This window comes from Aulonocara stuartgranti (assembly GCF_965226115.1).
Source record: "Aulonocara stuartgranti genome assembly, chromosome: 4".
Taxonomy (NCBI): Eukaryota; Metazoa; Chordata; class Actinopteri; order Cichliformes; family Cichlidae; genus Aulonocara; species Aulonocara stuartgranti.
The window spans coordinates 3,701,200-3,715,310 of NC_138942.1; the positions used below are offsets into that span (position 1 = coordinate 3,701,200).

Sequence of the window (14,111 nt, forward strand, 5' to 3'; positions counted from 1 at the left end):
AAAACAAAAAATCAGCCATTATAAAAAGTTATGAAGAAGAAAACTACCCAGTAAGGCTAAAAACAACAGGCGTGTTTATTTCGCCATTATAATGTAGCAGTCTATGGGGAAGAAATTGTTTTTGGAGCCAGCCTCAAGTGGCCACAAAAGGAACTGCAACTTTTGGCACTCTGCATTAACTCTATTTTTCAGTCTTAGATGTTGGGTTTAATTCAAACACTGCACTTTAAAAAAAAGTTGTGTATTTATATATTTACTAGGGTTGCAACAATACACAAAATTCACGGTTCGGTTCGATACTTTGGTGTCACGGTTCGATATTTTTTCGATACAAAAAAAATGTTCATGCCTTTTTAATTTGTCATTTATTAAAATTATAAATATATATTTTAACTCAAAAGTACAGTTTTTAAATTTCCGTGTTGCTGAAACAACAAAGGGATAAAATAATAAATCTATCTGATGGAGAAATCACTCATCTTTGGAGAAGAGAGTTTATTACAGAGAAATGGCTCTTTCCAAAATAAAAGCTATACTATGCGCTTCTTCTGGGCTATATTCTCAGCAGCATATTAAACATATCAGGTCCCCATAAGGAGAATCCTGTGCTAACGGCTGTCTAAATGACTCGGGTAAAGTTTGTAGCATGCGTGCTTGTTGTTTTTGTCTGCTTCCACTTGTCTTTGCACTAGGATGATGTCGGCGTAAATGTGCAGTCATATTCGTTGTGTTCCCACTAGTGCTTTCAGGTTAATCTTGTTGAAATGACGTTAACGCCACAACACGGCAAATCTCCGTTAACGAGCTACCCCTGATCACCCCGTGCATGGGGCTGGACAGCGTCAACACGTTAACAAGCTAACTGCGCTAACACACTAGCTCCCACCCATGTAATTGAGCATTGCATGGCACATCCAACATACTGTTTTACTTTAGTCCATGACGCGCTTACCTTCAGGGTCATACGTCACATGAAAACCAAAATAGTTCCAAACACCAGATCTGAATGAGGGTGGGGGAGGTTCAACTTGTCATGTTGCAACCAGAGCTTAGCTTCTGTCTCGCTAGCTTGCCATGTGCTCAGTGAATCTGTGTTCGACTATTCCGCCTAGGCTGCACTGTCGAGCGCAGATCCACTGAGCGCTCAACACAGACAGCATCGTCAGAAGGAAAGTTGATAAAATAAATTAAAAATTTTGTATTGTTCGATACATATGCGTACCGAACCGAAAGCACTGTATCGAACGGTTCAATATGATACGAGTATCGTTGCACTCCTAATATTTACATCGCATTTATGTCATGATGGTACAAGTGAGAGAGTGAATATTATGCATTGCTTCAACTTTAGCTTGATGATATTGAATGCTGTCAAACCTCAGATAAGAAATTAAATAGATAAAAATCACACGCTCGGAGCAACACCGCAGTAATCAAATTACAAAATCTAAAATCTGAGCTTAAAGTGCCATACCCGTGCTTGGTTCTGTCCATGCTGTGGCCACTTCCTTTGCACCTGAGGATTTCTTTCTAAACCCCGATATCATGCTGCCTTCTCAGAATCAAGTGAACATCTAAAAGGTATTTAAGGAACAAGAGGAAAACATGTACAGAGCAGCACTCTTGTTATTACTTTCTAAAGTTACTGTCGGTGAACTGAACAGAGCTGGACCTGGAAACAATTTGCAGCGATCCCACAGAACATCTGAGAATATCAAAACACCTCCAGGAGCGATACAGGAGTGATACTTTGATCAGATGGCAAGATACTTACCATCTGATCAAAGCATAGCCAAGTGTGAAGAGTGAATTAATAAATATCCTTAGGCAGCTTGTTTGGTTGTGCAAGATGACGGGATGATAGAAAAGACTTGGCATGCGCTCAGGAGTGGGTAAACCTGAAAATGCTGGAGGCTTAAGAGGTGCCAGTGGGCCGGGGGAGCTTTGGGAGACACAGAGAGAGGAATGATGGACGGCTCACACGCCAGGCATTGTGAGAAAATTATAGTTAGGTGCTGCCAAGTGAGGCAGTGTGGCGGCCGGCCAAAGCCCTGGAAGAACAAAGGCCCGGGATCCAGTGTGTGAAGAGCGCCGGCCTGCCTGCGGAGCCCCGAACCCCTTCGTATTTACATGCGACGCTCAAGAGTTAATTGCAGTGAATTCCTGCGCTGGGTGCAAAGTAGGGGCCGTTGTTGCTTAATTTTACATAACAAACACACCGCTTCCACTCATTCTTCTCTGTTTCAAAGGACCGCAAGCCAAAAATGCCAAAGGATTTGAAGCGGTTACAAATCAAAATCCCAAAATAAACCAATTATTGTTTGTTTTATTGTCAAGCAGCTCAGGGGTGAAAGCTGCTTTAATAGGAATATATGGCGAATCTTTAAAAGGAAACTCATGGAAGCAGTATGACAGCACATGCCAATATTGGGTTTATATATTCTGCATCGTCATGGTGCTTTCTTTCTAAACCGCGCTGGTGGCTCCCCGAGGAAAACATGAAACTTTCACACATTCCTCCAATTACCCGTGAGTTTGGAAAACGACTGGTATTGAATCAGTTTCTCAGGAAATGTTCGTGCGTGCTCTCCTAGCTGCAGGAGGCTTAAGAGGCCTCTTCATCAAGCTAGACCTCGTCTTCACAGTAGTTGATGGACAAAAGCCAAGATGTGTCAAGGCTGCTATGTCTCCTGATTTTTTTTTTTTTTTGTAAATGAACAGTGCCCTCTCGGCTCTCTGGGCTTGGCAGAACTGCCCCCGTGTACATCAAAGTACGGCCTGACCTTGCATACCAGATGAGGTTTGGATTAACGAGCTCTGGACATCAAACAGCGGGATCGCCCCCTCCTCGCCCCCACAAATCATCAACCTGGTGAAATTTACAGCAGACAAAAATGCCGGAAAAATTAACATTGGCCATGGTACGCATCTCAGCTTGAACATCGTGACCAGGACGAGGACCAGCAGCAGCAGCAGCGAGGAGATTTCAAAGGCTTCCAATTATGCGATGTGTGGGAGAGCGCAGCGAACCAGGCAGAGCGCCAAACAGCATCTTTTACCAGACAAATCAAACCTTTGACAGGCCGTGTCTGCCCAGAGCACACCAGTTTCTCATATACTCTGTACACTGATTTATGCCATTTCATCTCAGAAGTAACATTTAGCAAAAGATAAAAGACAAAAGTAGCCTGGTTGAAATAATTTTCTCAATCACTGACATTTAGTTTATTCCAGAAACCAACAAAAATCCATAAGACCTGGCTCATCGTCAGGCCACGAAGGAACATTTCTGGATTTTTGTGATCAGTCTTTATTGCAGAGCATGAAATTACAAGAAGTTAAAGCTTGAGTGATAAAAACTGCCAAATGCCAAACCTCAAATTTTGACACTGAACAGTTGTAGGTGAAAGACGTTCAAAGGAGTATACTCGGGCTCATTTGCTAATGATTTGCGCTCTGCAGGCTCAGCGAAAGTGCGCCCGCTCCTAATGTTTGCTCATGAAACTGATGTTTTGAGTGATCTAATTGGAAGTGGATGGTATCTATGAGGCAAAAAAAAAAACACTAGTTAACCATCTGTTGAGTACAATTTTCCATTAATTGTATCAATGTTCAACCAACAACATAATTCCATAAACGTCAGTGCCAAAACAATGATATAATTGAGAAAAATTCTTAGTAAATAGCTTTGACAGTTTCATGCTGATAAGCTAATGAGTTAAACAACAAACCATCTCCATAAATAAAAACTCCAAACAAAGCCCAATGGCTGACTCAGCTTGGTGTTTACGGGTGTTTCAGAACCCTTAAACCGCTTTTTCCACCCAAATCCCAGATAAGTTGGAACTGAAACAATTCCAATAACAGGAGCTGGCGCTAGGAATTATGAAAGTATTAATGCAGTACTGGTAAAATTTACAGACTGTGTTTATGAGTCAGGAGAAGATGGAATTACCATTTTAAAAATACTCAAACTGTCCATACAGCTTGATTATCAGTTAGGACGAGAAGTATCATCACTGTGAGCACAGCACAGAAACACACAGACACACTGTAGTCTACACAAGTGTGCACATTGTTAATGGGTTAAGCGTTATGCGCATCGGCGTAACTCTGTGCTGAACATTGGGGGGGGGGGGGTCAAGATCTCTGTCTAAATAAATCTGGGTAAATTCCCAGATGATTAAACATGAAACTACTTTGCTGGTAATAACTGAAATGAGTAAAGAAAATCAACAGCCTATTTATGCAAGATAATTCATGATTTTATTGGGGGGGGTCATAACCCCCCTAACCCCCTGGAAATTACACCCTTGGTTACGCGTGTTCCTATTCAGACTAAGAGCGCTGGTTTTGCAGCCGATATTCAACAGGAGGGAAAAGCTTTCTAACAAAATAATGCAGGAACAAAATGAGGCTTTAACTGAGCAACATGTGTGTGAACAACACAAACAGATGTTCCCTGTTCCACTGGGAGCGAACACCTGCCTTCATTCGGCGACGTTTCCCAGAGGGCTCTGCTGCAGCCACGGCTGGACATCTGGACAGCGAGTCAGTGAAACCCATTTACATGTCTTTAGATTTGCCCACAGTGACAGACACACGCAGACAAATCCCTACAGTCGCTAAAGATAGAGAATTATGAATGAACTCCAAATGACAGCATGTCAGATAAATTTGACACATTTTAAACCATCCATTAAAAAAATTTAAGCAAACCTTTCACATTTTGAAACTTTTAGACATTCAACTCAAGACCCACTTAGTAGCTTTATACAGAGATTTAAACTGCTGTTCATCAACAGATGGACTCATTTCACCCTTGAATCAGGTGCTTGCTCAACTTAGCACCTGAGCAAGCACCTTATACTCAAGAAAATAAGATCTCTGAGAAAACTAAAGTGCTTTTAAAGGAGTTACATTTATATATCTAACTTATTTTTAAGGCACTAAAGAAATCACAGCGTGCTTTACAGAGGCATCTAGCATTGGTGTGATGCACCAGTACAGTTTGTGGGTGTAGCTTGCTAACCAAGTTAGCTAACATTAGCTGACATTTTAGCACGCTGCCCTCTTGATAGAATATGCTTACTTTGGGCTTCAAAAACCCCACATGGGGTTGTCCAAATTGCCAATTCTGAATCTTCAACATATGCAGTCCAAATCAATGAGTGATATCTGACTAGGCGTCTAGCTGCGGATCTCTTAAACATGCTAACTTTAACTATATTAGCTCGCCCTGTTTTTCCTACAGGCTCCAGTCTGTTCCACAAACCGGTGGCTGACATCATGTCGGCTATCTTCATCTTTGACAAGTACTAAAGCGTCACTTGTCAATTCTCCAGGTGTTTTAATTGTTAACGTCTTTTAATTTGTGTTAGGCACCGTTAAGGGTTACTCTGTTATCTATAAGTTGATCTACTATAGCATGTAGTGCAAAATAAGAGTGTCATGGCTTCAGATCAAAACTAAAAAGTATGCACACACTGAAACGGGTGGATTAACGAGGGCTGCGGTTCATTATGTTTGCCAAATTAAGCTTTTGAAATATAAAACACATCTTAAAGTTTAAAGGCCATATCTTATGTCAAATGTGCCTTTTAACAGAGCACTTTCCGTTACCAGTCAAAACTTTCTCTGAGCTACTATCATTAAGAAGATCAAAAGGTATTTTTTGGCTTTCATCAAAGCAGAAAGCTTTGTGTATCATTTTATTATAGAGTTGTGGCCCATGTACAGCAGTAAATGTGTATTCGAAGCTTACAAACCTGATCATTACGGCACATCCTTTCATGTGTTCAACTGTTTAACGGCATTATTTGAAATTTGTCATTCCCACTGAATAAACATTGTAAAAGTCAAGACTGTGGAGCAAACTAAGCTGGCACATTCGGCTTGTTATTGTACTCGTAATGATGGTGCCACAGAGGCTACCTTTGGCCTATTAATGAGCCAGTCAGAGTTATCAAAAGTAATTTTTATCATCTGTAATGAAAAATGAATGAGTCGTGTTTGATATTGTTGGCAAAACCAACAAGGAGAAGTTTGCTTTGATCAGGAAAATATCTGAAGCCTGTAGGAGAATTTAATCAGCAACAAGGTTTTGGCTTCAGAATATCTGCATAGAAATAAAAAAGGTTGATTAGGTTAAAAGGGGGGAGGAGGGAGTAGAAAAGCAGTAAAGCGAGCCTCTACCCAAAGAGATCATTAACTTAATGGATCGCTGGTGGCTAAAAGCAATGTGTTGCCGGGTATCTCATACATGAGAGATCTGCGAGGCTGAGGAGAGAGACGCAAAGAGCTGGGAACCGGCTCAGAAGTGACGAAGGGCATTAGCAGCCCTGCATCCTCCAGTCTTCAGCTGGTATTTGCAGGCACCGAGCGCTCTGTCAGCACGTATTACTCCACACACAAATCATCTGACCGGCGTCAGCACTTTGCCTGCGCTACGGCAGGAAAAACCCAAGGAAAGAGAGGTTGAAATTGAAGAAGAGGAAAGTACAACTAATAACTTGTGTTTCTCATTTGATAAGAAACATGAGGAAAGGTTCTCTAAGGAGAGGTTTGTAAAAACAATCAGAAAAGAAATGTCGACAGTTTGCTAAAAACACAGAGATACTTGGGCACCTGTTTCAAAAGAGCAAAAATAGAGAAAATGGGTTTGAACATATTAGAAATGATCGGATTTATATTTACTGAGGCAGTCGCATCGAAATCTTCAGACTATGATGCATAAAACCTGAAATAGCTGGGTATGCACAGAGCTTGTCATCTGTGAATCCCGACTATTGCCAACTTTACACAAGAGGACAAACAGTATAGTGGAAATAACAGATCAGCGGCAACCGCCTGAGATCCAGCATACACACACATACATCAAAGGCTACACGACGACTTTATTGAAGATGCGTCGTACAAATTTTTGGCCTTAGGTTACCATCCGGTGACAAGTGCAGGGATTTGTCTGCTGCATGCATATGTGCAGAGCTGGCTCTGAGGCTAAGGAGCATCATTACCGACTAAACACAACTAAAACAAAACACAGGCTTTCTGGTGCCCCACTGTCTACCCGACTGAGGCTCTGGAACAACTGAGGGGTGGGGGGGGTTGTCTCAGTCAGTGTGAGACAGAAGCAGCTCCACAAAACGATTAGAAACGCTACATTAAAACTATTCATATTATAAACCCTACAGCTGTGATCAAACACACAGAGCATCCCTTGGATTTTAGCGGCGGTGCCAAAGTTAAAAAAAAAAAGATATAAAGATGTCAGCTTGAATAACAATGAACAAGACCGCCACAATATTTCTTTTTAATGCAATGCTGTTAAAATCTAACACCGTGTAGCTTTGAAAAGGCCCATTATGTTTTGATAGGCCATTACAGAATATACAGATTATTTAATACAGCTGTAAACTGTATAAGTCTTTTCCCACTAAATTCAAAATAATTCACACAAAGTTCACACACAGATGCCTTTACTGATTCAGAGCGACTGGGATAAAATCACTATGTTTGTAAGAAGATGCATTACTGTGTGTTACACAGCAAAGGGAAGAAAACCCAGCTCTGTCATTTACAGTAAAACTGCAGTACCACAATGTCGAGTAAAGCCTTAGATTGAAATTATGTATTGGAAGTGTTATGAAGTAATGACAAGTATATGCAATCTTTGAATTATACCGTGATTCTTCCCATCATTCATCTATTGCCTAAAAAGTATTTTCATTTTTGAGTAAAGCACGTAACCTGTCATCACTACTGCCTTATATACCTATGCAATATAAAGCTAATGAACGCAAGACTGTAATGCAATATTTTATGCCACGTTCTTCCCTGATTTAAATAAATTGAGCATGTTTATAATGACTCACGTTGATATTTGCAACTGAATGTGTGCAAGGCTGCAAAATTATGCTCAAATTGAGCGCTTCCCATCATCTACAGGAAAATATTCCCCATCATTGTGTTTAATCTTAATTTTTAATCAGATTGTTTCTGTGCATATTTACTGACTGTAATCTCTTTCCTAACTGCAAAGAAAGTTGAGCTTTTTTGTATGTTTAGCTCTTTTGCACGCTCAGTATTTACCCAGGAGACATCAGACCTTTAATGAACAAACTGCACTATGAAGAAAATACTTTATCCAGATTTTAATGGTGTCAGCTTATTAACAGTCATGTAGTATCAGCCTCTGATTCTCCAGCAAATCTCCTGCTGGGCTGAAAATGAGGAGGAGGGCTTGTGCAGATGAAAGAAAGTGAGACATGTGAGACTTCTTCTATAATCAGCTTGTAAAGGACCCGATGTGTGACTGACAGCCTTAGCACTGATAAGATAGTTCTGGCTAACTGAAGAGAACCAGTGACCTGTTGTATATAAATCAGAAAGTGATAATTGACTACTGATAAGACCAATATGATACCATGAGAAACGTTTCCCCCCAATAATGAGTAGTTTTATAGCCAAATCTCCGTCTGGTTCTATAATTATGTACTGTTATGAAATAAGCTGTAAGACAGGGAAGGCCAGCCACCATAACTGTAATAAGAACACGATGCGTAAAATGGTTTTAGCGTGGGAACTACAGGCTGTGCGTAATGTGGCAGGTGACTTAATGTGTAATCGCTCAGATTGGGTATAAAAGTGATAAGAAGTAAAGGAAAATCATGTTTAAATCATTTCAGTGTCGTTTTATTGTACGAATATAAAGAATAAATAGCACATTTCCTTAAATTTACAGGATAACAACAAGTCACTGACACAAAACTGTATCAATAATCCACGTTTAACTCTGAGGTCGATTCGCTGCGTCCGCGTTTTGAAAACAGCAAGTCCTTACGTGGCTCTATCGCTCCATAAATACAAAATATATAACCAATATTCTCCACAAATAAAGTAGACTCTGGTTACAAATAATACTGATTTTGTACATGGAGTTATATAACTGCGTGGCACCGCATATACAGAAAATACATTCCTACACTCGGTAGTGCACGTGAAAGAGATTTGGAAAAAAAAAATACTGAGCTTATAATTTATCTTCAGAGTCTTGTGTTTTAACTCGAACAGGAGCATTTGCAGTCTGTAATGATCGGGTACTGCACCGGTATCCAGGCGCACTTTAGCCCCCCCTTCCTCTGCACGCATCTCCATCTCAGTATCGTCAGGTGGGTAGAGTTCGCAGGTTTGCACACCATCCCCTCCGGAACAGAACAAGACCGTTTGCTCAGGCAGCTGCCCACTCGCACAAACCGCGGCCAGAATCTGTTCCCCAGGTCGGTCCAGGTGTACACGACCGGGCAGAATGAGTAGGCCCACAGCCACTGCTGCAGGCGCCGCTTCAGTTTCTTGCTGGGCTTGTGCTTCTTGCCGAACTGGATGTCAAAATCCACCGCTCGGATTTCTTTCGGGAGTACTCCCCCCGGCTTTTGGATCTCGAAGTCGTCGAGCTCATCGTTCCCGGTGAATTTGTCCTCCGTGGGCTGTAACACGGACAAAAAACGAGTGTCAAAGTCTCCCAGGATGCTCTTTAATTCAGTCTCGTTAAGATCTCGCTCCTTGGGGTCAAAGACAGGATCCGGGTCCTCTTTTAATTCCACCAGCGGCAGACTGTCACTCGGGATGGGACGGAGAAGGTAGTAGTGCTGACAAATCCCTCTATCCATCACAAGTCCGAGAGACAGCACCAGCAGATACATGGCAATACACTGGTGAGACTGATCCATGTTCATCGATGAGATCCTCACGCACACGGAGCTGCTTATTGTCCACTTGTGCGCAATTACGCGTGAGCCGTATCCAAACGTGGGCCTCTAGAGTCCCTTAATATTCAGATTCCCATGATAAAAATCCGCGATAGAAATAAAAGATTGTTCCACGAAGCATTAGTGGAAACGACTTCTAAAGGCAAAGATCAGATCATGCGTCCTCGAGCTTCGCGCGCCTCTGCTCGGCATGATGCTCCACTTGTGTCCTCTGCAGAAAAGCGCTGAGCGTAACTCGCAACCTCCGTTATATCCTCCGCACGGAGCGTGATGTAATTCGTGTGCCCCTCTTTGAATGTGGGTTTGTTGTCTAGGAGGAGATCCCCAATACCTCCTTCTTCCACCACACTGGAGGAGGGTGCCGGAGGGGGAGGCGGGGGACGGAGGGAGAGGAGACGCCCCCTGTCGGTTTTCCAGACTTTCTTAAACCAGGCTTTCATTCATCAGGGGTGTTGGTCATCTGGTGAATCCTTCTGCTGCGAGCCTCTGCAGCAGGCTCCCAGAACACCTCATGAAAAAATACAAACTAGTAACGACAACTTTACTTAAACACCTCAGAGAAAGTTTTATTACACAAACAGTTTTGTTAATGTTTATTATTTACACCATGAAGTTAAAAGCTATATTTGTATTGCTTATTAACAGCAGTAATACAAAGAAAGAAAAAATATAATACAAAGCATTTTGACATGTCATTTATTACATCAACTTTAATTTGTAACAGCAAGTAATACAGACATACATACATGTTAATGCATCAAAAATCAGTCAAATGTAACAAACTACATCAACATTTATTTAGCTGGAGGATGTGAACACTATTTTTTTTACACTGCTGGCTGGATTAGAAATATAAAATATTTCACACTGTAAAGTTTCAGGACACACAAAGAAAATTTAGATTCCACCATTAGAAATGCATATTATAGGATCCCAAAACTCTGATCTGTTTTCACCTAGTGCGAGTTTTAGCCAATCAATATTAATGACAATAACAATTAAAAAAAAGCCGGTTATGTGCCGTCAGAATGATTTGTTTTATTTAGGGCGTGTAATACACTTACTGGCACAGCTTAAATGAACCGAACCTCAAACCAAATGTTAGACTTCTCAGTTCCTAATAAATTTACAATAAGCAACACTGTGGCTATTCATTAAAGACTTGTTGCTGTGCAAACATATTGGAACACACAAATTCAACAATAAAATGATGATTTTATGAAAATGTCTTGAATATTTCCATCTGATGGACTCGTGCGAATAAGAAAGACCACCTTAAGTTTAATAGTGATGTGTGCACATATCTGATGAAGGACTGGCAAAATGCTGTCAAGATTATTTTAACAATCTTAAATCGCAGGAAAAAAATATACACACACATTCAGTTGAATGACAGATTGTATGAAACACACTGCACAGGAAACAAACACAATCACATCAAATCCAGCTCAACCTTTTGCTTGCTTGAAGAAAAGCGTGATTTACAGCCTGAATATCAGATGAAATGGCCTGTTAACTACACTTTTTGCAGTGTATTTACTGCATGTGTCCAGCTCAAGTGGGACAATATTTCTGCCTGTACCAGCGCCACAGCGAGCCTCTCAATAAAGCCAGCCAAATTAGCTCCCAAATAAACAACGCTCGCTAAGCGGCAGCCATGGAAAGTATCACAATTTGTGAACCTGTCTAAACTCATGCTCAGAGAATCATTCTTTGAAAAATAATTTAATGGAAGAACTTAGCCAGCTGCTACATCAGCCATAAACCATCCGCTTAAGATAAATGCATCTCTGTTTCAATTTGAATGAGCTAATTCACACAAGCACTTGAGCACACGACTCATTTAGTTTATGGTCAAATGATGGTGAAAAGTCTGGAAAATGTCACCCCTTATATTTTTCATCTGACCAGCACGTATCATAAACCATCGCTCCTAAACACACTTGACAGATCTGCTCAATCCAGCGCATTCACATGCGGGACAGTGCAGACTAAACTCTGCACGCATGCAAACAGCACCAAGCATCAGATATCAAGAAATCGCAGAATTTAACGTGCAGTCTAATAAAAAATAGAAAATAGAAATGCTCAATTGCACATTTTCTTTTGGAGAATTAAAGCGATGCGTTCAAACTCACTCGCAATACTTTTTTACATACTTAGGGAAATGTTAAATTGGAATTGACATGTTCATTCTTTTAAGGAATAATATTTGACACACACTGGAATATTCTGTTTGTAATGGGGCCGCTCGAGTGAAGTGCAAATATGGTTCTCATTAAGTGTCATGTGGATTGCCAGGCTCATTTAACGCAGAGTTGTTTTGGTTTCTTCTAATCCCTTCCTACTGTTTTACCACAGGGACATTTTGATAGTGAATTATTCCTCCTTATAAAGTCAGCCTACATGAGACAGACGCCTGCTTAACTGACTTTTTTTCTATCCCTAAGTTAACCAAACACTTTTTCCTCCCCGGCTAATAAACTGGCCCATCTAATTACCTGTATTTTTTTTTTTTTAAATGCAGGGTCTGGTCCTTGACTTTTAAACCTGCGCTTAAGGATTTACATTAAAAATGAATCTCCACGTTTGAGCTGATCACAGGTCACTGTACCATTCCCTGCTGATTTCTCATTTAGTGAGGAAAAGCAGACTTCTGTGTTCTGGCAGCCACATTCAGCAGTGCTACCAAGAAAAGTCATGCTCGGGTAGAAACACAACAGAAGGGACTTGAAGATTAAGATTCAGCTTTCATCCCTGCAAAAGCAGAGCAGAAAAAAAATCTGACATATTTGGAAAAGTCTACTTTGGAAAAATATCAGCCAGGCAAGCGGGCGTTCGAGGCTCCTCGTCCTGTCTTCAGGTAAAGCTTACAGTGTCACACAGACAACACAAAGCACCTTTCACACACTTTATCTCCCTCAGCACGTTGTTTCACACCTTGTGCTGATTGAGGCTGCATTGCCAAGCTGAATACACACAGACACGGAGTGGGTGCTATTCTGTTTGCTCTGGCACTTGGGAGGTGTGCAAATTGCTTGTTTGTTTAGCACTTTTTCCATTCCTCTGCAATCCAACAGCACCTAGTTGCCATAATCACTCCTGCTGTGAGCTTAATTTAAATTAATTGCTCCTTCAGACCACTGATCATCAGTCTGATGGCACACTGCATTTTTTCATGCCACACTATTAATGTTCCATTAAAGAATTTTACAGCTCGAGTTACCCGGCTATTCACAGCAGTGTTAAAACCCACATTCAGACCAGTTCAGCCCTGTGCCTGATGGAAGAGATAGTGGCTGATAGCTGCCGTTCAGCAGCCTGATAACATTTTTGTCGCGACGTTCAGCTTAACAGAGTGTCTTTAAAAAAAATCCACGGTGAAAATTTCATTTTAGTCTGTTAATAAAATAAGAGGATATTCGTTAACAATCACAGTTTGACACGAGGTGGAATTATTGACTCTACAACCGAGAATATCATTATCCAAATCAAACAACACGTTATTCAAATGAATCATCTTCAGGCTGTGGAGAATGCGCTCACGCTGTGAAACATCTGTGGATTTAAACAAGCGGTATAATTACCCAATTAGCATTTAGCTAATTTTTCCCACAGGTTGAAGGCTGGTGAGAGTGTGTTCACTCCAGTCCTCAATAAAGTTTTCACAGACAGAAAACTCTGCGTGCGAACAAAGTCGTTAAAACAAAACTCTGAACAAAGTGCTGAGTAATTACTCAGACGACTGATTGTGTATTCAGGCGTATGGAGGACCGAGAGTCGAGTTAATCGGTGCCATTAAGATGAAAAACAACATCTCAGCTCAGCAGCAAAGGGACAGCTGACAGGTATTACTCTGACGGGTCGGCCTGTGGCGCTGTAACAAGTATTTTTACGTTTTTGCTCGTAAATCTTGAACTATGGCTTATTTTAACTTTTTTCCCCCAGAATCGTTGGCTTACTTTGCACATCCATTTGTCCTGCAGCTTTTATAATTTTTACAGTATTCTGAATTGTCATTTGGGAAAAGAAACATTTGTCGAGGTCTGAATTTAAATATTAAATATAGTCTTATCATATCAGAAACCTACATTATGACGCATAAGCACGCAGGACAAACAGGAAATGTTTTCTCAGGCCGAGATTAGCTCGGCTTGTGCCATAAAGCAACAAGCTGTCGTCCAGCGTGGTGCCGCAGTGGTCGGTCCCATGTGAGCGAGCACAAATACCTCTCTAGTGTAAATGTGAATGCCGTATTTGTGCAGTTTATCTGGTGCTTGTAGCAACTAGACAGAAAATAATGGCTCTTGTGACAGTTTTCCAGAGCTGAGTGTTATAAACTTT

General features: G+C 41.0%; 2 protein-coding genes across 10 annotated transcripts in view; both read right to left on the minus strand.

The window, feature by feature from the left end:
- Nucleotides 1-14,111, minus strand: part of LOC309704601 (uncharacterized protein) — a 92,059-nt gene that overhangs the window by 40,579 nt on the left and 37,369 nt on the right. The window contains exon 1 of one of the 9 annotated variants that reach the window (XM_082529860.1): nucleotides 1,475-1,592. The exons of 7 other annotated variants lie outside the window; for them this stretch is intronic. The gene's annotated coding sequence lies outside the window, so the exon portion shown is untranslated. Of the gene's footprint in view, nucleotides 1-952; nucleotides 1,247-1,474; nucleotides 1,593-14,111 lie in introns of those variants that run through there. One more of the 9 variants, XM_082529859.1, reaches the window with a different exon arrangement.
- nog1 (noggin 1) lies at nucleotides 8,679-10,167 on the minus strand. The gene has a single exon (XM_082529864.1). It carries the CDS (start codon nucleotides 9,732-9,734, stop codon nucleotides 9,060-9,062), a length of 675 nt encoding a protein of 224 aa, XP_082385990.1. The 5' UTR covers nucleotides 9,735-10,167; the 3' UTR covers nucleotides 8,679-9,059.